The 23,577-nt window shown below is 31.5% G+C and overlaps 2 protein-coding genes, 1 long non-coding RNA gene and 1 other non-coding gene across 5 annotated transcripts; 3 read left to right on the top strand and 1 right to left on the bottom strand.

Annotated features, from left to right (window-relative positions):
- Positions 1-594: 594 nt before the first annotated feature.
- Positions 595-675, top strand: TRNAL-AAG (transfer RNA leucine (anticodon AAG)). Its single transcript has one exon. It is a non-coding gene; the product is annotated as a tRNA-Leu (tRNA).
- On the top strand, positions 597-3,493 carry LOC115706324 (probable ubiquitin-conjugating enzyme E2 37). Of its 2 annotated transcripts, XM_030633941.2 has the most exons (6): positions 598-937; positions 1,087-1,262; positions 1,690-1,788; positions 1,880-1,996; positions 2,095-2,695; positions 2,810-3,493. In XM_030633941.2, the coding sequence occupies exons 1-6, from the start codon at positions 796-798 to the stop codon at positions 3,217-3,219; spliced, it is 1,545 nt and encodes a 514-aa protein (XP_030489801.2). In that variant the 5' UTR covers positions 598-795; the 3' UTR covers positions 3,220-3,493. The 2 variants fall into 2 exon arrangements, with proteins under 2 accessions (XP_030489799.2, XP_030489801.2); XM_030633939.2 differs by having other exon boundaries at positions 597-937; positions 2,095-3,493.
- Positions 3,494-3,496: 3 nt separating this feature from the next.
- LOC115703726 (G-type lectin S-receptor-like serine/threonine-protein kinase CES101) lies at positions 3,497-7,087 on the bottom strand. Its single transcript, XM_061103001.1, has 7 exons — positions 5,794-7,087; positions 5,522-5,689; positions 5,243-5,370; positions 4,953-5,163; positions 4,566-4,803; positions 4,313-4,448; positions 3,497-4,195 (listed from the first exon to the last, which is right to left on the bottom strand). The coding sequence occupies exons 1-7, from the start codon at positions 6,980-6,982 to the stop codon at positions 3,881-3,883; spliced, it is 2,385 nt and encodes a 794-aa protein (XP_060958984.1). The 5' UTR covers positions 6,983-7,087; the 3' UTR covers positions 3,497-3,880.
- A 3,768-nt stretch (positions 7,088-10,855) lies between these two features.
- Positions 10,856-13,633, top strand: LOC115706985 (uncharacterized). The gene is made up of 2 exons (XR_004009671.2): positions 10,856-12,258; positions 12,371-13,633. It is a non-coding gene; the product is annotated as an uncharacterized LOC115706985 (long non-coding RNA).
- The last annotated feature ends 9,944 nt before the right edge of the window (positions 13,634-23,577 follow it).

Genomic DNA, 23,577 nt, shown 5'->3' with positions numbered 1-23,577 from the left:
AGCTGCTTTTTCTCACAGCACAGCTGTGCCAAACTGGCCCTTATTCTCGTACAAATTGTATAACAAATAAAATTTAAAATATATGTATATTTTTATCGGGTATTACAATCATTGTTCTTGGTGACCTTACATTGCAAAGCTCTTCGCTTTATCAATTTCAGACGAGGAAGAGCCGAGAATGACCTTTACTTTCTAAATCCTGAAAATTCAAATTTTTAATTTTGAAATTAATTTAACAAAAAAATAAAATAAATATACAAAATCCCAAAATTGTGGTAACAAATATTATAATAATTTTAACAATTAATTTTCTCTCCATATATTGATTCAATTTTACTTGTAGTACCAAACAACATTAAAAAAAATAAAGGTTATAAACTTTTCATTCATCCTATTCTATCTCGTTTCTACAAAACATATCCTTAATTACTATTACATTTATTCTGTTTCTTTCTAATACAAAAAATTGTTTCTTTTGACTATGGTCAAAAGTCATCCTTATTAGATTTTTATTTCTCAAAATAACAATGTGATAAGCATATTGAAAAAATTATTCTAGGGTTTTTAACATACATCATCAACACATAACATCAAGTTGAAATGGCCGAGTTGGTCTAAGGCGCCAGATTAAGGTTCTGGTCCGAAAGGGCGTGGGTTCAAATCCCACTTTCAACACATTTCTTTTCTTTTTTTTATTTCCATTCGCGCCTTTTTTTTTTCTTTTTTTCTTTTTTCCTTTCAATAGAATAAATTTGCAGAGGACTGGAGAAGAAGCTTGCAAAACAAGACTATAAAATGGCTCAAGCGGCGAGGCTCAACCTCCGAATGCAGAAGGAGCTCAAGCTTCTCCTCTCCGACCCTCCTCCCGGCGCCTCCTTCCCATGCCTTTCCCCCGACTCTGACCTCTCTACATTCTCTTTGTCTGTCATCGATGCCCGTATGTATCCCTCTTCTCTTTTCTTATTTCCTGTTTGGTTCCCGAGAAAATATTCATTATATATACTTTACAAATTACAATTGTTGTTTCCTTTATCTGGGTTTTGATTTCCATTGACAAGAGTTTTAAAACCCTTGGTTTTGTTTCAGAAATGATAGGTCCCGAAGGAACTGTGTATGAGAAGGGGGTCTTTAATATTAAGATCCAGATACCTGAAAGGTACCCATTCCAGCCTCCTACTGTGACTTTCGCCACCCAGATTTACCATCCCAATATCGACAATGGAGGCCGTATTTGCCTTGACATTCTTAATCTCCCACCAAAGGTCAGTTTGTTGAAAAAGCTTGCATAGAAAGCTTTTTAATTTGGTCATGAATTCGATTTAGGTCACTGACCTTGCTGTTTTGATACTATGAAACTAATGGGTTTTGGTTAAATTAATGAGAAATCAGAATTCGAGCACTTGATTGCTGCTTTATGCCGTATGCTAATTTTGCATTCTTCTATTCAATCTTATTGTCTATTATGCGACTTTAATCTTTCTTCCCTAAGATACAGCTGATTACTTAACTATAATATGTTTTTTTTGTTCTGTTCTCATTACCTGGTTTTAACTTGCATTGTGTTTTATCACTTCAAGAACAAAATTTCTGTAAAAGTGTTTTGTAGTATTGTGAAATTATGCGATTTATCATTCTCAGCTTTGAGTTTATGATTATAAACAATAAGGCTTAAAGTTCTAATATGAGCAGGGGGCATGGCAACCATCGCTAAATATTTCAACTGTTCTTATGAGCATTGGGCTGTTACTGAGTGAACCCAATCCAGATGATGGTCTCATGTGTGAAGCGGTAAGTGGATATGCTCATCAATGGTCAGATCTTTTTTGGCTGCTACTTGTTATTTGCTTGTTCCTTAATTTATGTAGTGATGGATGTGCAGAGTAAGGAGTACAAATATAACAGACAGGCGTTTGACCAGAAAGCTCGATTTATGACTGAGAAGTATGCCCGTCCTGGAGCTAGTGGGTGTGTTCAGTCCAACTCAGATTCAAGCATGGTAAGTAATAGAGTAACCTGTTAAGCCTTCACTTTCAAATTTAGAGCATTTTGAAATTTCAGCCCTGCATTTGTTTTTTCCTCTTCATGCTGTTGCAGGTAGAAGTTGAAACAACAGTGAATGAGGCAAAACATGAAGGTAACAAGTATGCCCTTAACCATAAGAAGATATTTGGGATCAGCAGGAAGCTAACGCTAGAGTCTTTGGACCAGTCACAGGAAAGAGTTAGTGATGGAGAAGCAAATGACAATGAGGCTTCTAACAAACACGCCTTTCTCAAAGACTCTAGTAACCAGATGAAAGTTGAAGGAACTAAACAAGAGTTACAACATGTGTCCAAGTTTAATGGGAACAAGCAGAAGTTATCACTGGAGGCTTTTACTCAACAGCAGAAGAGAAATGACAATGAACAGAAGAAGGTGATACCAAATCAACATTCTTCATGCATGTCTGAGGACCTTTCTGTGGCTTCTTTGGGGTCAATAACGCCGCAAGATGCAGATTCTAGCAGGGGAGGGCTTCATCTTATCCAGGATGCTAAATCAGTAGATGGTAACATAAACATGAAATCAAAGAAGCTGGGTGGACTTTGTCACAAGCAGACACTAAAATCTTTGGAAACTGTAGATGTTACTACGGAGAAAATATATGTGAATCCTCAAGTGCCATCTGAGACCAATGTTAACTCATTTGATGACGGTGCTTCAACAACCCTTGCTCTAGACCACATTAAACTACCTCCCCAAAAGGATTTAGTTGACAAAATTGAAAATGTGTCTTCTAATACAAGTAATAAAAGGTTCTGTTCTACAGGAAAGAAGCTGTCTCTCGGACTAAGACGCTCATCAGGGACACACAAGGAAAATGTAGAGCCAAAGAGACCAAGTTCTACAGCACTATTACCATCGGAGGGCAAGCAATTGGAAAGTGGACATGGAAACCACGAGAAGCAAGGGAGAGGCCAGAAACAATCACTTTGTCCTCTGTCCCGATTGCAAGTAAGCAATAACAAGCACATCCAACAGCAGGACAATGGGTTGGACAAGAATCAGAATTCTCATCAAGGTCAAAATGGTAAGCAGCAGGAAGTGGAAGAATCGCTGATATCTGAAGCGGTAATTGTCGTGGATAGTGAAGATAGTGAGGAGGAAAAAAGTGTTACTTTAAGGTCTAAGCCATTGCTAGCAAGAAAGCGATTAGGCAAGTGGAAACTTAGAGCCTGAAAAATTATGTTTCTTCAACACCAATGACAAATAATTCAAAGAGATATCATTTTGCCTTCAAATATCAGATTTGACAGGGTTGGTGTCTGTAAGTGGGATGAGGTTCACAAGCTGGAGCATATGTAAATTGTCTGTTTTGGCCAAATATGGGCCATAAAACTAGTGATGGTGCTGCAACTTTTTGATATGAACGAAAACTTAGGTGTATACTTATTGTAACTACTAACTAGTAATACTTTTGTTGACAAAAGCAATCAAACTAGTTGATCTCAAACATATACTCTTGCATATTGACCTGTTAATCTGCAAGAGGAAAGAAATTTATTACATAATGTATACTGGGGATTACATGTTTTCCTGCCATAGGAAAAAAAAGCCATGAAAGCAAAGCACATTTCCAATTCTGGTTTTACTTTGCTTGTTTTCAGTAGTGTGAAGCTTCGTTTTGCTAGAAGCATATTCAAATACATAACAGAATAGAGCACCTTGTTTGTTTCAACTGATAAGGATTCTAAAGGAGTTAGTCCTATACACTTTGCATTCTCCTACCACTTGGCTTGATCGCAGAGATATTTGGGACTGAATCATTACGTGGTTTCTATGAGCCATGACTAGTAAAATACTACCAAAGTAATATGGTAAATTTGATAGAATAAAGCTGCTATCTAGGTTCCAATACGGTAATAGTTACATTATTTATTGATGCACTTCTTGAAATCCAGTCAGTTCCTGATGATGGTGATCCGGCACTTTTTCCACTATGACAGTATGCAGGTTGTTTTGGCTGTGGCAATGACCTAACATCGTTTGAGAGCATGGAGATAACATCTGACATGGTTGGCCTGTCTGTTGCATGCTCTTGTACACATAGAAGACCAATATGAACACATTTCGTAAACTCTTCTTCGGGGTATGAACGATCAACTGATTCATCTACAAGGTCAATGCTTTCTTCTTTTTTCCACAAATCCCAAGCCTTTAGTCATTTCCAATTTATATACCAACAAAACCAGAAGAAAAGTTCAAATCAGTCTATGAACAATAATATATCATGACATTGTTTGCTGGAGACTAAGTAGAATTGTAAACTTACAAGTTCAATTAGAGTGAGAGTTCCTGTGGTGTTCTTTTTGCCACTTGCAATCTCTAGTAGTAGAACTCCAAAACTATACACATCAGACTTGACAGAGAAAATTCCATTCATGGCATATTCTGGAGACATATAGCCACTGCATAAAATCAATTGATTACTATCACAATTGTATTCCTTGCAAACACAAAACCAACTCATGCATAAACATAAACAAATATTGTTAAAAAGAAAACAAAAAGCATTTGTAACTTACTATGTCCCTACAACTCTCTCTGTATTTGCCGTCAACTCATTTCGCCCAAAAATTCTAGCCATGCCAAAATCTGATATTTTTGGATTCATATCTTCGTCAAGTAAAATATTGCTAGCTTTCAAGTCTCTGTGTATGATTCTCAATCTGGAATACTTGTGAAGATAAAGAAGTCCTTGTGCTATCCCTTCAATAATGTTGACGCGTTTTTCCCAATCTAAAATCTTCTTTCTAATAGGATCTGCAGTTGAATGTAATATTTTTCAAATACAAGCAGACTTTCCAAAGAAAAGAATAAGTGCTAAATAAATTCCATTCATATATTGAAAAGAAAATAGAATAATGACATAAGAGATTTATGCATAAAATTTTAACTAATTTCAAACTAACCAAAGAGGAAGAAATCCAAGCTTTTATTTGGCATGTATTCATATACAAGCATCTTCTCCTCTGCATGAGTGCAACAACCCAAAAGGCTAACTAGATTGGTATGTTGAAGCTCAGCTATTAGTGTTATCTCATTCATGAATTCTTCTAATCCTTGTCCTGAATGCCTTGCAAGTCTCTTCACAGCAATCTCTTGCCCATCTGCTAATTTACCCTGCACTTACAATTTATTCATTGGATTAGCTCACTTGGGTTGATACCTGATTTATTATATATGATCTTGAGAATTTTACCTTGTAAACTGGTCCAAAACCTCCTTCTCCTAGCTTGTTGGCAAGTGAGAAATTATCAGTTGCAGCAATTATATCAGCAAAACTAAACAACTCATAATCCTGTCCTTTTCTGCCTCTTCTAAGCTTATCTGCACAACTCAAAACATGACACCTTAGCTGAAGAAACGTCTCTCCTTGACTAGATTCTGAATTTTCTGCTTATAGACACACAATATAAATTTCTACTTTTACTTGTATATGTAATTCTTATTTTGATTGTAACAACTCTTTTGAACTAACCTGTCTGTTGCAACAGCCTAAGTTTTCTTCTCCTCCTGTAAATCAAATAGCCAAAAAATAATATTGTGAGACCAACTGTGGCTGCTATGATGCACCATAGTATCCACCTTATTTTTTTCTTGCCTCCTTTTGAATCTCTCTTTGTTCCTCCTACAATAGTTGTCCCTCCTAGACAACCACAAAAATCAAAATTTCTATCTTCAAATGACTAAAAACTAAATTAGGAAAATAATAAACTCTCTTATACTTTTTTTTTACAACAAAATATTTACCTTTTGTAAACCGTGATTCAAGGTAAAAACCAAACCCAGAGCGTTCATCAAGTAAAATGTCAGATATGTTGCTCATGTAAAAGCATCCAGTCCCATTCTGATGAAGAGTTATACAACCAATACAAGAGCAATTTTTCCAGCAAGTAGCTTGACAATCTATGAGTGATATGTTTGTGTTATAATCCATGTAACTCGATTTAGTTGAATTAGCATAGCTTCTTATGGGCACAAAAATTTCAGAACTGTTACTACTGCATGTGGATGGCTTATGTTCTACACACTCAACTAGATTTGGAAAATTCTTACCATGTTTGCATAGACTAACCAAAGTAGTGTTTTCCCAAGAAGTACCATCTTTGGCAAGTACATACTGCACAATTTGTCCCCAAAAGTTCACTTCCAACCTTGAAACAATAGAGCTATTTCTTGCTTTGTAAGAAAAGTACTTCTCTTCTTCATTTGAAACAAAACTGAACTCGAATAAATCAGCCCTCCTAGTAAGCTCAGGAGCATTCTGAAAACTCCCATTTTCCCACACCCCACTAGTCCAGTAAACATCCTCTCTTTTCCAGAGAACCAATTGGTTTGTGCCACCTGGATCAACACCAAGCCTAAAAGCTCCTGGTGTGAGTACTAACCAACTTAACCAAGAAGAAAGTGTCCAACTTTGTCCAGTTTCAAAGTTCTTACCAAGTTTCATTCCAGGTAACAATGTGTTAATTGGGTAATCAAAGCTTTGCCACAAAACCTTTCCTACTATTCCATTAGCTAATACTTCATTCAACACAAAATTACCAGAGTCCATTAAAGTGGCAGTGACAGTGACATTATTACCAAAATTAACATTCTGCATGGGGTTCAGCACAATGAGTTGGCCTTTTTTGCTTATGATCTTCAACTTTCCATCAAAATCCAAGGTGAAAACAGCAGAAGGGTCTGGGATTGGATACCTGTTTCCTAGCCAAATTACTTCTGGATTCTTTTCTATGTTTCTATACCATATTGACAAGTAAGAGCCAGGGTGGTAGAAGCCTAGTTTGTATACACCATTAGCTGAAACTACTTCATCAGAACTATTCGAAGACCTCAGCTGTTGACCTTGCTTAAACATAAAAGAAGAAGAAGAGGAAATAGACTGCATCAAGATAAAACATGAGAATATTGTTACATATCTCAGTAGTCTAGCCATAGCTTGTTTTCTTTACATAAACTATTCAATGAAAAGCCTTTTAGTGTAAGTTTCTGCACTATATAATAATCCAAACTAACCTTGAGAGTTTCTACACTTGAATTGAAGGTCCTGTTGTTGTTTACAAAGGTATTTCAAGTCAGGTCAACTTGGATGGCTACTAGGAGACAGGTTATTACTATTTCTCATGAATCTAGGTCCTTGGATATTATTAGCATTAAATTATGATATGTATGTTGTCATATTCTGGTCATTGGAGTAGTTGGATTTGGACTTTTATCACTATCAATAAATATGGCAAATGTATGTGACATGACTACTACCAAAATAACATAGTGTAGAAACGCTTTTCTTGTTTTTTATATTAGCATTCTTATAAGTTACGGGTGTCAATTTTATAATATTTATTAAATTAAATTATACAGTAATTTATGATATTTTATAATAATTATTAAATTAAATTAGTATATGATATTTGGGTGGATTTTTAACATTTTATCTACTATTGCGCATGCCATGCTATGTAAATATATCAAACATATCTTTAAAATAAAAGAAACTGTACATAGGAAGTTAAGAATAATATAAATGAATATAAAACTATCGCAGAGCCAATCTTAAGTTTAAATAGATTCTTGGCCAATTTTTTTTTAGGCCTTATTATAAAGATAAATATTAAATAGTATTTTTAAATTTTTTTAGAAAAATATGTATATTTTTTAAAGAAAAAATTACATTGGGATTCAAAAGTTCTTATGATAAATATAGCATACTTAAGTTTGACCAATTTATATGGTATTTTTTTATTTTTAGGTCTTTTTATGGTATTTGATATGCCATATATATGTAATTAGGTTTTCAAATCCCATATTTAATGTTTTTATTTGTTGTAGGAAGTTTTATTTGTCATTGATGCCGGAAAAGTCACCGGAGTTTGCTGCCAGTACCGGAAAAGTCGTTGGAGTAGCGGTCGGTACCGGATAAGTCGTCGGAGTTGCTGCCGACGCCAGAAAATTCATCGGAATTGGCATTGTCGCCGATAAAATCACTGAAAAAATCACCCAGAAAAAGAAACCGGTTTCTTGGTGATTTTTTCGTTGATAATGCCAATTCTGACGACTATTCTGATGCTAGCACCTACTCCGGCGACTTTTCCGGCACCGACAGCAAACTTCGAAAAAGTCATCAGAATTGGCATAGTCGCCGGAAAAATTACCAAGAAATTGGTTTCTGGTTTCTTGATAAAGAAACCAGTTTTTTGGTGATTTTTCCAGTAATTTTTCTGACGACAATGGCAATTCTAACAACTTTTCTAGTGTTGGTAGCAACTCTGACGACTAATACACCGGTAGCTACTCCGGTGACTTTTTCAGTACCGACAGTAAACTCCGGGAAATTCGTCGAAATTGGCATTGTCGCCGGAAAAATTACCGGAAAAATCACCAAGAAACTGGTTTTTTTTCTTCATCAAGAAACCAATTTCTTGATGAAGAAACCAGTTTCTTGGTAATTTTTTTTGTATTTTTTTCTCTATTTGGTTGATTGATGAAACTGGTTTCAATTATTTTCAGTGTATATCATTTTTGTTTCTTGATGAAAAAACCACTTTCTTGGTGATTTTTCTAGTGATTTGTCTGGCGACAATGCCAATTCTGACTACTTTTTTGGCGCCGGCAATAACTCCGACAATTTTTTCGACAACGACAACTACTCCGACGACTTTTCCGGCACTGACATCAAACTCCAGAATAGTCGTCGGACTTGGCATTGTCACCGGTAAAATTACCAGAAAAATCACCAAGAAACTGGTTTCCAAGTGACTTTTCCAGCGATAATGCTAATTCTGACGACTTTTTCAGCGCCGGCAGCAACTCCGATGACTTTTCCGGTACCGGCGTCTACTCCGACGACTTTTCTGATGCCGCCAGTAAACTCCAGTGACTTTTCGGTACGAGTGACAACTTCGGCGATCACTATAGTTTTATTTATTTTATTTTTTTAAAAAATAAATATGAAGGAAATTTTAATATTTTTTATGGTAATTTAATTAAGTTTTTATTTTTTATGAATTTTAAATTTAGATTTCTTTTTAATGTTTTGTATGGTTTTTTTTAGAAAAAACCATATTTTTAGTTTGATTGGTTAGATAATGCCATATTTAGAGACATTTACTTTTTATACCATATTTATCATCATAACCTTAATAATATTTCCCATATTTTCAAAAATAACCCTTTTTCAAAAAGTATTTTTTCTATTTGGGCCTCTAGGCCATAGTGCTGGCCCTGCATGTGTGTAATAGCAAGTGTAGCTATTTACTTTTTTTCACTTACATTTTTTTTATTATTCACACTCAAACTATTTCATATTTTATTAATTTTTTTAGTTAATCATATTTTGTAAAAGAATCTTAATTAATTTCTTTTAACCCTTACTAAATTAATTAAAATTATTTTCATCAAAATAATTTATATAAAATTATTAAATTGTAATTATACATTTAAATATCTTCTCATCAGATAAAAAATACATTTTCTTTTATATCACGCTAGTTTTCTCTCCTTTTCTACATTTTTATTTTTCTTTCTTGTATACTAAATATATATAGGGTTAAAGTTGAGTTGTTAAGTTGTTTTGTTGTTATTTTTTGTTATTTTTGTTGCACACATATTTTATATTATTAGAGTTAGTCGTATATTGCTAATGTGTAAAAATAAAATACCATAAAACTACTCCTTTCATTACTAATTAATTTTGAGATGAAACTCCATCTACCTTAATCCCAAATTCAAACATATATGTTTATGCTTGGATATAGTAATTAATATTTAATTAATAAAAGTAATATTGTTTTGGATGTTTTGTAGTTTATATGGAATTAATTTATGAATGATTTTTATATTGCAATAAGGTTATGTTTGGTTGTTTTTATGTTGTATTGTAGTTGTTTTTTGTTTGTTGTACAATTATTTTTTGATTTATGTACATATGTTATAGTGTATATTTTTAGTTCATTCTTGACAATTTTTTTTGTTGCAAGTGTATTTAATTTATGTGCATTTGTTTTTGTTTTTTTTTGTTTTTTGTTTTTTGTTTTTTGTTTGTTTTTTGTTTTTTGTTTTTATGTTTAGTTGTAGTTGTTTTTATGTAGTTTTTAGGATTTTTTTTGTTACAATTATTTTTTTGATTTATTTGCATTTGTTATGGTGTATATTTTTAGTTTATTCCTGATAATATTTTTGTATATGTGTGTTGCTTTCTATATGTAAATACATATATTTAATTTATTTTTTGACACATATTTTTTTAAATACAATGATAAGTTTTTTTTGTTTCTTTTAATTACGCACTAATAGATATTGACATATTAAAATTATATTGTTGTCTAATTGAATTTTTTTTTATCTTTTTAATTAAATATTAGTCATTATATTTTATTTGCAATTTTAAAATTTTATTATTTGTATTATTAATGTAATTATGTATTTAATTTGTAAAAAATAAATTATCATTTCAACTGCCATTAACTACAAAAAGAGGAGAAATAATAAAATAGTTGAAATAATAAAATAATTGAAATGTATAAACTTGTAACAAAAAAAATTCACGAGAAGGAAAATAACATAATAGTACGAAAAAAATAATAATAAAGTTTTCAAAATTAATAAAAGAAATAAGTTAAATTTGTATATTAATTAATTGATGTCTTGTCATTTTCTTTTGTTGCTTTGTAGCTATCTTTTAGTTATTTTTTATTTATTATTTTTTTTTTTAATTTGACTGAAACATAATATTTTTTTAATTTTAAAACTTTAACATATATTTTTGAAAAATTAATTTTATAAAAATGAGAAAAAAATGACATATTTTTATAAAAACTGCAAAATTCAAACCTATTTATTTGTTGTGAGTTTAGAATTCTATTTTTGTATCTGATCAATTTTGCCACAACTCCCATGAAATATGGGCCCAAATATGGTCTTTGAAGTGGGCTTAAATTTCATGAGCATAGTAGGTCGACCACCGTTAGCTATGAAATGGGCCAGCACGAATAAGAGAAACGGGTCCACTATTCTCAAAGGTTGATTGACACAACCTAATTCACATTCATAGATGGGCTTACCCAACTTCTGTTTTCCTAAGAGACACAAAATGACAAAATTATGAATACAAATACATTTTATTATTATTTTGCACGCCGCTAATGATAAAAATGGATTGTAATCTGCTACAAAGATTTTACAACTATGATTGCTTTTGCTATGAGAGTTCCCGCTCAAATAATTTTAAGATCATTATTAGATGTTTTTATAAGTTTGTTATTCATATTTCCAGGAGTATCCCTAATCTGTGTTACACATGAATTAGTTGTGCATGCTCTTTGGATGAATAAATAACTTGTTGTTGGGTGTATAGTATTATTTTGATTATCCTCACAAGAATAGTATTTATTTGATGAACATAAAATGTATAATATTCATAACTAGCCTTATGACGTTATTATAGTTTTAATGAATTTATTTATTGGAAAAAAAAAAATAGGCATACTCTTCTTGTTGCAAAAAAAAAAAAATAAAAAAAAAAAAAAAAAAAGTAGGTGTACTCTTCTTTTTCTTCTTCTTCTTCTTTTTTTTTTTCCCTTTCTTTTAAGTTTAAAAAATAGTTTTTATTTTCATTTTAGTTTTAAAACAAACTTGTAGTAATAAGACATTTAACCACTATCATAAATATTTGGTTACACACATGTAGAGTTGTAGATAAATTATTTCACTTAAATTGTTCACAACATGCCACTCATAATATTGAATTTTGCAAATTTTCTTTGTGGTTAGTAAATTTAACCCTCGATTTCTATATTGAACATGAATTTAAACTTTGACACATTTAATTATTAATTCAAGAGACATAAAAAATAAGATGAGCTCCCTCCAATCTATTAGATTGAATTTGAAGATTGAAGTGATATGAAAAATAATTTCCAAAAATAATAGGTAGGTGTATAATTTTGAAAATGTAAAAACATTAAAAAAATTAATAATAGAGGGATTAAAAATGAAAATAGAAAGGCAGAGTGTGATATAGGTATACCTATTGTTCGTATATGGAAAGTTAGGTCTGAATGTCCGCTGAAGAGAATACTTGAGAGTTGAGTTTATGCCTCAACTGTACTCTAACTCTTAAGTCCTTTACCCATTAAATTTACTACTCATCATCATCATCATCATCATCATCTTCTTCCTCTCTTTCTCTTCAACACAATATATACCAATACCATGGTAAGTAATAAACAAACTCACCATTTCAATAACTTATATCATGTATTTATTATAATTAGATCAGATAGTATATAGTGTTATTATTAATTTATTTATTGGGTATTGCATGCAGTCTCTAATTATGCCATTGATGTTTAAGTCATTGGTGAGGTTTTTAACAACGCTAATTGTGGAGCCAGCAGCTTCGGTGTCGACCTTGCTATTCTACAGTGAGCTTTTACCACAAAGCAACGTCTTAGAAAGACTGGTTCGTCATGAAATGCTTCGTCAAGATAATAATTATCTCTTCCATTTCATTGTTAACTTCTTGAGGTGTTTTTGGTAATAATCAATTTTTTTATGGGTAGTTATATTTACACCCCTAATATTATTAAGTACACCCCAAAATTTTATATACATTCTTAACCTTGTGTAAAATGACAAAAATAGACATTTTAAAATTAAATAAAATTAATTTTTAAGGAATTTATAATTAAATCAGTTATTTCTAATAAATACACCTCATTTACTTTTTTTTTCTTTTTTGAACGAGACCCTATTTCCTTAGTTAAATTGAGTAATTTTAAATCCTAAAAGAAAAATAAATAGCAACACAGTATAGAAAAGATTATTCATACAAAAGAAATTAGAAATTACATATAGAAAAATAAATAGCAACACATATGAAAGTTTCATTGTATGAATCATTTACAAGGTGGGATTGTATATAAATAGAGTATTCACTTTCTTTGTATTACTTCAAGAAATTTTTATATTGCTGTCTGCACATATATATAACTTTCTTTTTTATTGTGCCAAAAATAATAAAAATAGTACTGTTTCATGGTATCAAAACATGATTCTTTGAGTTTTTAAATAATTAAAGATCATTCATCACACAAAAAAATAAATCAGCGAGTATATATAAAAAAATCAAAATGGTGATTACCTTTCTTTCAAAAAAAAATTGCGGTTACCTTATAAAAAAATCCTTTGAGTAGTAACATATAGAGATTAAAAGGGAAGTTAGAGATTTTCCAATTAAAGATTAAAAGAAGAAGATGGTCTCTTTAAAAAAATATGGGGTGCACTTCTCCATTTAAACAAGACCTACTTTTGTAATAAAAATGGGGTGCTTTTATAAAAAATAACAATTTTAAAAATAAAGAGGGGGTAAACTTAGATATGGGGTGTACTTATATATTTTTGGGGTGCAAATATAATTACCCTTTTTTTATTTACCCTAACTTTATATAGTTGATTAAATTTTTTTAAAAAATTACTAAAGTACGTCAATATTATTATTTTTTTTTTATTTTTATTTTTATGTTTTGAATTTTTGTATTTATGAAAATTCCTCATTAGTGAAAGTTATAAACCCCTATTTAGAAGTGTATTATAGTTGTTATGATGTTTTTTTTTATTTTTTTTGGTTATTTTATAGTTTATTTATAATTATATATCGTGATATTGATTTCTTTATTTTTTTTAGTTATTTTTTACTTAAAAAGTACATTTTTATAATTTTAAAAATTTATATGTATATTTTTGTTGCGAAAATTACGAAGTATGCAAGTATATGTAATCGCTTTTGTAGTTTATTACGGTATGACCGATATCGTTCTCACGGAGATTGATTATCAAGTACCAATATATAACCTATTTTATTTTCTATTTGACAATCGAAATTGGAATAGTTGAAAATAATAAATAGCAAAATTAAATGAAGAACAACAAGAACAATTAAATTGATCCAAATATATATAAATGAGAAATTAGAGATTCTAATCTACTCTACTATACTTTATTATTTATTATTGCAATCATAAAAATAATTTCTTCTCACTAAATGAAAGACATGCAAAAGTGTTAAATATTCAGATTAAGAAATATAAAACTCGACCTTATGCAATCTCTCTATATTAATTTCTATGAGAAATTTAAATAATAGGAAACAATGAACTCAGTTCTAAATTACATAGACCAATTTGATACTCTCGTTCGAAATTGAAAACTATGTCTATTCAATTTTAGCATATTTAAATCTTACTTTTCAAATTTTGATTCAAATTCATAGACAGCATGTAAAAAGTGCGTTATCAATCACATACACAACAATCACAAACTGAATAAATCTTATATGAAGAAGAAATAAAAAATTTACATTAATTCATCACAAAGTTTCAAGAGATTCAATTAAAAATCTCAAATAAAAATTAATTCATAATCACAATAAAAACATCCATGATAATATCTCTAAAAGACATTAAAACCACAAATTAAAAGAGGATATAGAATGAAAAAAAAAAAAACTAAATTAGAATTGTGTTGCTCCAATCTTCCTCTCTAATCCTCTCCTTCTCTTCTTTGTGTCCTCCAATGTTCTTGTTGAATAAACTACTAGCAAAATAAAAGAGGAACGATATTACTGAATGAAAAACTTCTGGATTGAGTCGCGGATTAGGTCGCTTTCTTTAAGACGTTCGTGACACTGCCCAGGAGTGTGCAAGCAGTCAGAATTTGCCAGTCGTCCCCAGGATAAAATAGCCAAGTCGTATTGTATCGGAACCCCACTGCACTGTAGAGCACCATCGAATACACCCAAATATATTTGATACCGCAGATGGAATTTTAGTATTTATGAAAACTGTATTTTTTTCTGATAAGAAAAGATGTATTCTTCCCATCAGTTCAATCGCATTATATAGACAAATGGATTGAAAAATCATAACGGGAAGAAGAAGGTTAATAGAATCGTGGGGTGAGTTGGTTTGAACGTGTCCCATTAACTGATACGACTAAGTAATCAGTTTTAATTAAACATGTTTCTTAATTAAATTAAAAATAAAAAATAATTATTTTATTAAATAATTTTTCTGTTAAAAATAATATAGTGTCACACCACACCAACCAACCCAACCCGGTTCGGATCGGACGGACGGCGGGCGCGCACACGTGTGTGGTGGGTCAAGTGTGTGAGTCCTCACCCATTCGCACAAAACAGGGTACCCCTTGGGGCCCAAACCCAAATGCCAAGGTTTCACTCTTTATACCTTTATAAATAAGGGTTCATATTCCATGTGAGACTCTTTCCACTTCACACACACTAGAACACTTATATATTTTGTTAAAAGATTCATCAAAGTTCTAACAATCTCCCACTTGAATTTTTAAGAAAATATTTCCATCTACTAGTATCATTCAATAGTAAGATTGAGCATAAATAAATGTATCTTTTGATTTGAACCTCTGTGTAGTGAATACAATTTAGATTTTACTAGAGTGACCCGTAGTTTTGAACTTTATCTCTAACATAGTACCACGCAACAACCTTTTCAAGGGTGTAATCAAAAGCTTGTGCGTTAATGACCATGCACGTCTATCCCAGTATAGTGAATGCTCTAGAAATTTTGCCCAAAATTTCATAGGAAGCGGCCCTACTCCCACATTCACATAGGTGACTCTATAAAGAGTACTCCCGTAGCTCGGTACTCCACTCCACTTGGAGTATAGATCTCATTAAGAGTTTCTATTAACTCAGCCTTAAATCGCTTCAGGAATTCATGCTTATCTTTTCGTATAATTATACCATGATCTCACTTTTATCACTTCATAACTTGTTATTACCCATTGAACCTATTTCTTGGAATCTCCAGTCTATAGGTCGGGTTGCCACTATGAGTGATTCATCAATCTAAGGGAAACAGTACCATTCCTTTCGATGTTTTAAGGACTTTCTCTCTAGCTAAACCTTTCATCAAAGGATCAGCCAAGTTATCATCAGTGCGTACATGATCCACTCTAACAGCTCCTGTTGAGAGAAACTCTCTAATAGTGTTGTGCTTTACCGTATTTGTCGTCTCTTACCATTGTAATAACGGTTCTGAACTTTTGCAATAGCCGCGGTACTATCGCAATGGACCAGCACATCTTGAATAGGTTTTTCCCATAAAGGAATCTCAGCTAGCAGGCTTCTCAGCCAGCCTGCTTCTTCACTAGCCGTAGCTAGTGCAATCATTTCAGATTCCATTGTAGATTGAGCCAAAATAGTCTCTTTCTTAGATTTCCATGAAACAGCTCCACCAGCTATGCTAAAAATATAGCCACTGGTTGCCTTGGAGTCATATGATAAAGTGTTCCAATCAGCATCACTGTACCCCTCAAGTACAACTGGAAACTTTTGATAATGTAATCCAAGAGTCAATGTTCTTTTGAGGTATCTCATGACCCTCTCTATAGCATTCCAATGCTCTACACTAGGTCTACTAGTAAACCTGCATAATAATCCCACGACATAGGCAACGTCGGGTCTAGTATAACAGTGGCATACCGAAGACTGCCAATTATGCTCGCATATTCAGATTGTCTTACACCATCATCAGTGTTCTTAAATAATTTTACACCGTGATCAAATGGTGTACAGGCATGTTTTTAGTTAAAGTAATTATATTTCCTTAAGATCTTCTCAATGTAGTGAGATTGATCTAAAGAAATTCCCTTTTCAGACCTAGTGATATGTATACCAAGGATTACATCCACTTCACCTAGATCTTTCATGTCAAAAATTTCACATAACAGAGATTTCACATTGTTCACGACATGAATATTTGATCCAAAAATCAGCAAGCCATCCACATATAAACAAATAATAGTACACACATTATTTTCAGATTTATAGTAAATGTATTTGTCACTTTCATTTACTTTAAAGCCATGTAAGATGACAAGATTATCAAATTTCTCATGCCATTGCTTAGGTGCCTGTTTCAGACCATACAAAGATTTATTTAATTTACATACTTTATGTTCTTGACTACGAACAACAAAATCTTTAGGTTGGTCCATGTAAATCTCTTCTTCTAATTTACCATTCAAGAAAGCAGTTTTAACATCCATTCGGTGCACAACAAGATTATGAATAGCAGCAAGAGCAAAAAGCACACGAATAGATGTAATTCTAGTAATAGGTAAAAAGTATCAAAGAAATCTACATTTTCTCTTTGTCTAAACCCTCTGGCAACAAAACGTGCCTTGTACTTTTCAACAGTACCATCGGGTCTTAATTTCTTTTTAAGAATCCACTTACAACCTACTGTCTTACAACCTGGTGGTAACACAACTAAATGCCAAGTTCCGTTTGACTCAAGAGAGTCCATTTCATCATTAATAGCTTCATTCCATAAATCAACATCTAGTGAAGTCAAGGCTTCTTGGAGGTTAGAAGGATCCTCCTCTAGAGTATATGCACAAAAATAAGAACCAAAATCTTTAGCAGTCCTAGCTCTTTTACTTCTTCTAGGTTCAGTTTCTATACCCTCTTCATGCTCATTATCCCTAATAGTAGTCATGTTACTAGATGATGCACCCCCACTATTTCTCAATTTAAATAGAAATCTATATTCGTAATAATCAGCATCATTAGATTCTAAAATAGTGTGCACATTTAAATCATAAAGTCTATATGCTTTCCTATTAACATCATATCCAATAAAAACATATTCATATGCTCTACTAGCCAATTTAATTTTCTTAGGATCATGAATTCTAACATATGCCAAACAACTTCAAGTTTTAAAATATGAGATGTTGGGTTGTTTAATTTTCAATCTTTCATATGGAGAAACATAACACACGGTTAATAAAATTTCTTCCCACCAATGAGAAACAGCACCCGAATTTAATAAAATAGCAACAATAAATTCAGTAAGAGTTCTATTTTTTCTTTTAGCTTTGCCATTCATTTGAGATGAATAAGGTGTTGTCTTATCGTGTATGATTCCATGTGAGTTATAAAATTTAACAAAAGCAGTGGAATCATATTCAGTGCCTCTATCGCTACGAAACTTCTTGATCTTTCTACTAAGTTGATTTTCAATTTTAGCCACAAATATCTTAAACATATCAAGAGCTTCACTTTTATTTTTCATTAAATACACCTGGTAAAGTTAGAACAATCATCAATAAAAGTGATAAAGTAGCGTTTACCATTTCTAGTCAAAGTTCCATCAAGTTCACAAATATCAAAGTGGAATAAATGTAGAGGCTCGGTTTCCTTTTCTATCACATATTTATGTGGTGTTTTAGTAATCTTGGCTTGGCTACAAAATTTGCATTTTTCAAAGTCATTTAAAGATAATTTAGGAATTAGGCCTAAACTACTCATGTTCTTGATTATGCGTTTATTTACGTGACAAAGTCTAGCATGTCAAGTATTAAAGCAGAAGCATTAACTTTATTGACATGAACATTCAATTTAAAAATTTCCTCAGTTGCATACCCCTTCCCTACAAATATCCCATTCTTAGTTAAAGTAAACAAATCAGCTCCTATAGTTTATGTGAACCCGGCCTTGTTGAGAAGGTAGCCCAAGACCAAATTCTTTCTCATCTCTAGAGTGTGCATCACATCTTTTAGAATTACAGTTCTTTCAAAGGTGAAGTTCAATTCCACATTTCTAGTACTAGCAACTATAGTGGTGTAGGAGTCACCCAACAACACTTTCTGATCCTCAATAGCAGCAACATATGTTTTAAACATATTTCTATCATAGCACACATGGCGAGAAGCGCCAGTATCTACCCACCACCCTTCAAATCTACCAATGAGGTTGATTTCTGAAATCATAGGTGTAAATGGCAGCTCTTCTGTCAGGTTAGCCTGTGGAGCAGAGCTAGGTCTGTTCTAACACTTTCGTGCCATATGACCTGTCTTATTATAGTTGTAACACATGAACAAACCAGAGTCATTTCTATTAGGAGGTACTTGCTGCCTATATTTTTGGTTCCTTTGATGGTTCCAATTCTGATTGTTGTTATTGGTCCGAGGTTGACTGTTGCGGTTTGGATTTGCTTTGCGATTCTGATTCTTAAAGTTTTTCCCATTGGATTTCAAAACAGCGGTGGATCTTTTATTAGTGTTGTTGTTGTTTCCAACAACAAGCACCTCTTCCTTTTGGTCTTGTTTTCGAGCTTCCTCCTCAATTCAAATACGAGTGATCAGACTTTCTAACGAAAACTCTTTTATTTTGTGCCTGAGAGTATTTTTAAAATCTTTCGACGAAGGGGGTAATTTATCAATCATAACAGCAACTTGAAATTGTTCATCAATAGTCATACATTCAGATAGAATTTCGTGAGCTATTTTATGAAGCTCGTGAGACTGGGCCTCGACTAATTTATCATCGGTCATTTGAAACTTCAGGTAGCGGCTCACAGCATATTTCTTTGTTCCCGCCTCCTCAGTATCATATTTTTTTCAGTAATGCTTCCCATATCTCCTTGGCAGATTTTTCAGAATTATAATAATCATACAAATCATCAAACAGACCATTCAAAATAAAATTCTTACACAGAAAATCATTCTCTACCCAGGAGTCCCTTTCCTTAACCTGCAATTCGTACTTCTCGACTTCATCCTTCTTCTCAGCAAGAGGTGGAGTCTCAGACACAACTGGTTTCAAAACAGTAAGCACAAATGCAACTTTTGTCATGGTCAGAAATAACAACATCTTCTATCTCTAACGTTTAAAGTGCAAACCCTTCAAAACGAAAAGGCTTGTTAATGTCAGCAGTAGAACCAGAAAATTCATTAGTAGTAGTCAGAGCAGAAAGAACGTCTTAAAATTATTGAATAAACTGCTAGCAAAATAAAAGAGAAATGATATTATCGAATGAAAAACTTTTGGGTTGAGTCACGGACTAGGTCGCTCTCTTTAAGACGTTCACGACACTGCCCAGGAGTGTGCAAGCAGTCAGAATTTGCCGGTCGTCCCCAGGATAAAACAACTCATTCGTACTGTATCAGAACCCCACTGCACTGTAGAGCTCCGTCGAATACACCCAAATATATTTGATACAGCAGATGGAATTTAAGTATTTATGAATACTGTATTTTTTTCTGATAAGAAAAGATGTATTTTTCCCATTAGTTCAATCACATTATATAGACGAATGGATTGAAAAATCATAACGAGAAGAAGAACGTTTTCTGAATCGTGGGGTGAGTTGGTTTGAACGTGTCCCATTAACTGATACGACTAAGTAATCAGTTTTAATTAAACACGTTTCTTAATTAAATTAAAAATAAATAATTATTATTTTATTAAATAATTTTTCTGTAAAAAATAATATAGTGTCACACTAACCAACCCAACCCGGCTCAGACGGTGTGCGCGCGTGTGTGGTGGGTCAAGTGTGTGAGTCCTCACCCATTCGCACAAAACTGGGTACCCCTTGGGCCCCAAACCCAAATGCCAAGGTTGCACTCTTTATACCCTTATAAATAAGGGTTCATATCCTATGTGGGACTCTTTCCACTTTACACACACTAGAACATTTATATATTTTGTTAAAAGATTCATCAAAGTTCCAACAGTTCTCTATCGTTAATTGCTTCAAAAATCCTCTAAAATTTGACCTAATTAACTCTAAAGTTGTAATTAAATTAGGCCCAACTCACACAGACCCACATTTCCGTTTAAAAGACCTGCACTCTCAAATTGCTTGTTATCCAGGTATTTTATTTACTCCGACCTCTCTCAGAAAAATATGCATAACTCTTATGTACAAACTCTAAATTAGTTGATTCAAGATGTGTTTGAAAGATGAGAAAGATATTTAAAACTTTTATGCTGACATTTTTCAAAATCTTAGCAGAACATGGTCGAATTCAGACTTGAAGTTTCAACTTTATTTTTCTTACAAAATTTTTCTACTAAAAATACTAAAATAATAAATTAGTACTAAAACTAAGCAAAATGAATGAAACAAACAAAATATAAGAAAATAAACCTAAAAGACTCTAACCTAGCTAACATAAATTTAAAAAGTAATGTTGAAAAAACTAATTCTATTTTATAGTTATCAATTTTTGTAAATAAAAATTTTAAAAATATAAATAAAACACAAAAGAATATATATGTTTTTAAAAATTTTCCTTTATTCGAAAACTGATATAATACTTAATTGTAAGTTGCTTAATTTTATGGTGTAAGTATTTTTTTAATCAACTAAAAATATTCTTATTTATTGACAATTATGTAAAGGATATATCCAGCTTCTTAATTTTTGTATTTTTTTTAAATGCCATAATTACTATGGTCACTAATAAATATATGGTTATTTATATATACTCGTTAAAATCCAAAGTAAATTTAGGTGGGGCAAAAATAAAAATAAAAAATTAAAAGAAGGCATTGCAGGCTCATTTATTCGAATTGAATAAGTTATCAATATATATACAAAATGTGTAGTAGCTACTTGTGAATAATAGATAATAATATCATATATCCAGAGATATAGAATTAATTTGAGACAGTACTGGAATTAAAGTTGGAACAGAGAATATTAATTTCTGGTCTAATAATCAATCAATGCTAATTTTATTTATTGATGAATCAATATTAGTTATTGTGAGATTATTATGGTATAGGTGTTAGAACTGTTAAATTTGTTTAAAATTTCATGAACTTCTTAGGTTTATTAGCAACTGTGGTTCTCATTTCAAATTAATTATTCAATTTTGGACTCTAATATTGTTTCATAGTTTCAAAAACATTGGGAGAAAGTTAATTAAACAGACACTACTATGTTTCATAGTTTCAACAACATATATAGCTAGGGAAAATTTAATTATACAAAATCTGAAGTGTTCTTGCACATGGGAAGTTATTTATTTATTTTTAAAATAAAAAATAGTTAATAATAATTATGCTATATATATACGTTGACTAATTTGCATGTGTTCTTAATTTTTCTTCATAACATAGAATATGCAATTACAATATCGATTAGATGATCAGTCATAGTTATAATGACAATCATTTGTCATAATTGCCTTCTTATTTTATGATTAGTAAAATGAATTTATATATATGTATATAGATATCATTAATGCTGTTTTTAATTGAATAAGCTTGGTATAATCAAATTAAATAAAGACAACTGGGTTGCTGCTGATTTGGTGTTTTTGATAATGTTTATTATTATTATTTTTTATCTTTTTACAATGAAAACTTTCAGTTTATTTGTAACTTTAGAAACGAATTTAATTCAGATCAACTTCAAAAAGATATAAGTTGTACATTTACGAAGGGTTAATTTTTGACATTTGTATTTATTTGAAGACCGTCCATAAATACTTTCTTGGTCTTGGAAGTTTGAATGTGGATAAATGATCATGATTATAATAAAGAGTACAATAATGAGTTAGGTAATAGTTATCCATTATTAATGCTAAATGTTTTTAAATGTCCATTTACACATGCAGGTCAAATAAGTTAAAAGACTTAAAGAAAGAAGTACTGTATAATGATCCAAACACAAAAGCAAATTAAAAAAAAAAAAAGGTGTATATATGATGAATCTAATTTAAATCCAAAACTTTCTCCATAATTATAAACATGAATCATATAACGGTAATGCCAACGGAAAAAACATATATCTTTTTTCCCAAAAATCAAAGTCACTTTATAGCTCTACTTTTCTTTAGATTCACTAAAGAAAACATTTCGTTCAGCTTGTTTTTTCGGCTTAATCATATGTCTTCCAACAATGCTAAGCTAATGCCACTAGGGACGGAGGCAGAAAAAAGAATATGGGACCGAAATGTAAAAATAAAAATTAAGGGGGCCTATATATAAATTTGTAAAAAAATAAATAAATATTACAAAATTATAAGTGAAAAAATTAAAAAAAAAAAAAAAATTGGGAGGCCAAGACCCTATATCACATCACCTCCCATCGTCCCTGACGTCAAGTCAATGTAAATCTCTTTTTGTTTCTTTAAATAAGTCAAGTTAATTCTTTTTTGATTGGGCAATTTATTCAAACCAAAAATAATAGACTGATGTTGTGAAAATTCCAAACACACGAGTGCCGGTATTGTTTATAAGTAATACTTATGAGAATGAGGCTAATTTTACAAGAATTATAGTTAAATATCAAATAATTGAATCTTTGTTATTATTTAGCAAATAAATAATTTAAATAATAATTGTAATTGAATAATAAAAATAAAATAAAAAAACAAAAAAACAATTAAGATTGATTAGAAATATAGGGCATTCAATTTCAATTGCATTAATTTTAAAATATAATCTAATTACCATTTAATTTCTGTGTGATAGCAAATTATTAATTCAATCTATATTTTTATTAGGACATATGAAATCTAAATCATATGATAAAATCCTACACAATTATGTGGTAAATTACACATATAATCACATTAAATAAAAAAATTCTAATTGTTACACAGATCATACAAGTTCTTTAATCCAATATCAAAATCTATGTCTCATTATAACATAGTGTTGAAAATTGTTGTGCTCAATAGAAGATC

Source organism: Cannabis sativa, chromosome 1 (genome assembly GCF_029168945.1).
Source record: "Cannabis sativa cultivar Pink pepper isolate KNU-18-1 chromosome 1, ASM2916894v1, whole genome shotgun sequence".
In the NCBI taxonomy this organism is placed as follows: Eukaryota; Viridiplantae; Streptophyta; class Magnoliopsida; order Rosales; family Cannabaceae; genus Cannabis; species Cannabis sativa.
Note: the sequence above shows the minus strand (reverse complement) of the source record. Positions and strands in the feature narration are given on the sequence as shown.

Excerpts from the sequence above, each read along its gene's own strand:
- LOC115703726 (XM_061103001.1), bottom strand. The coding sequence starts at position 6,982 with ATGGCTAGACTACTGAGATATGTAACAATATTCTCATGTTTTATCTTG. Across the intron at positions 5,371-5,521 it reads TAGGCTGTTGCAACAGACAG|ATAAGCTTAGAAGAGGCAGA; the intron begins GTTAGTTCAAAA and ends TGAGTTGTGCAG. Across the intron at positions 4,449-4,565 it reads GAGAGAGTTGTAGGGACATA|TGGCTATATGTCTCCAGAAT; the intron begins GTAAGTTACAAA and ends GATTTTATGCAG.
- LOC115706324 (XM_030633939.2), top strand. The coding sequence starts at position 796 with ATGGCTCAAGCGGCGAGGCTCAACCTCCGAATGCAGAAGGAGCTCAAG. Across the intron at positions 1,263-1,689 it reads TTCTTAATCTCCCACCAAAG|GGGGCATGGCAACCATCGCT; the intron begins GTCAGTTTGTTG and ends TAATATGAGCAG. Across the intron at positions 1,997-2,094 it reads CCAACTCAGATTCAAGCATG|GTAGAAGTTGAAACAACAGT; the intron begins GTAAGTAATAGA and ends ATGCTGTTGCAG.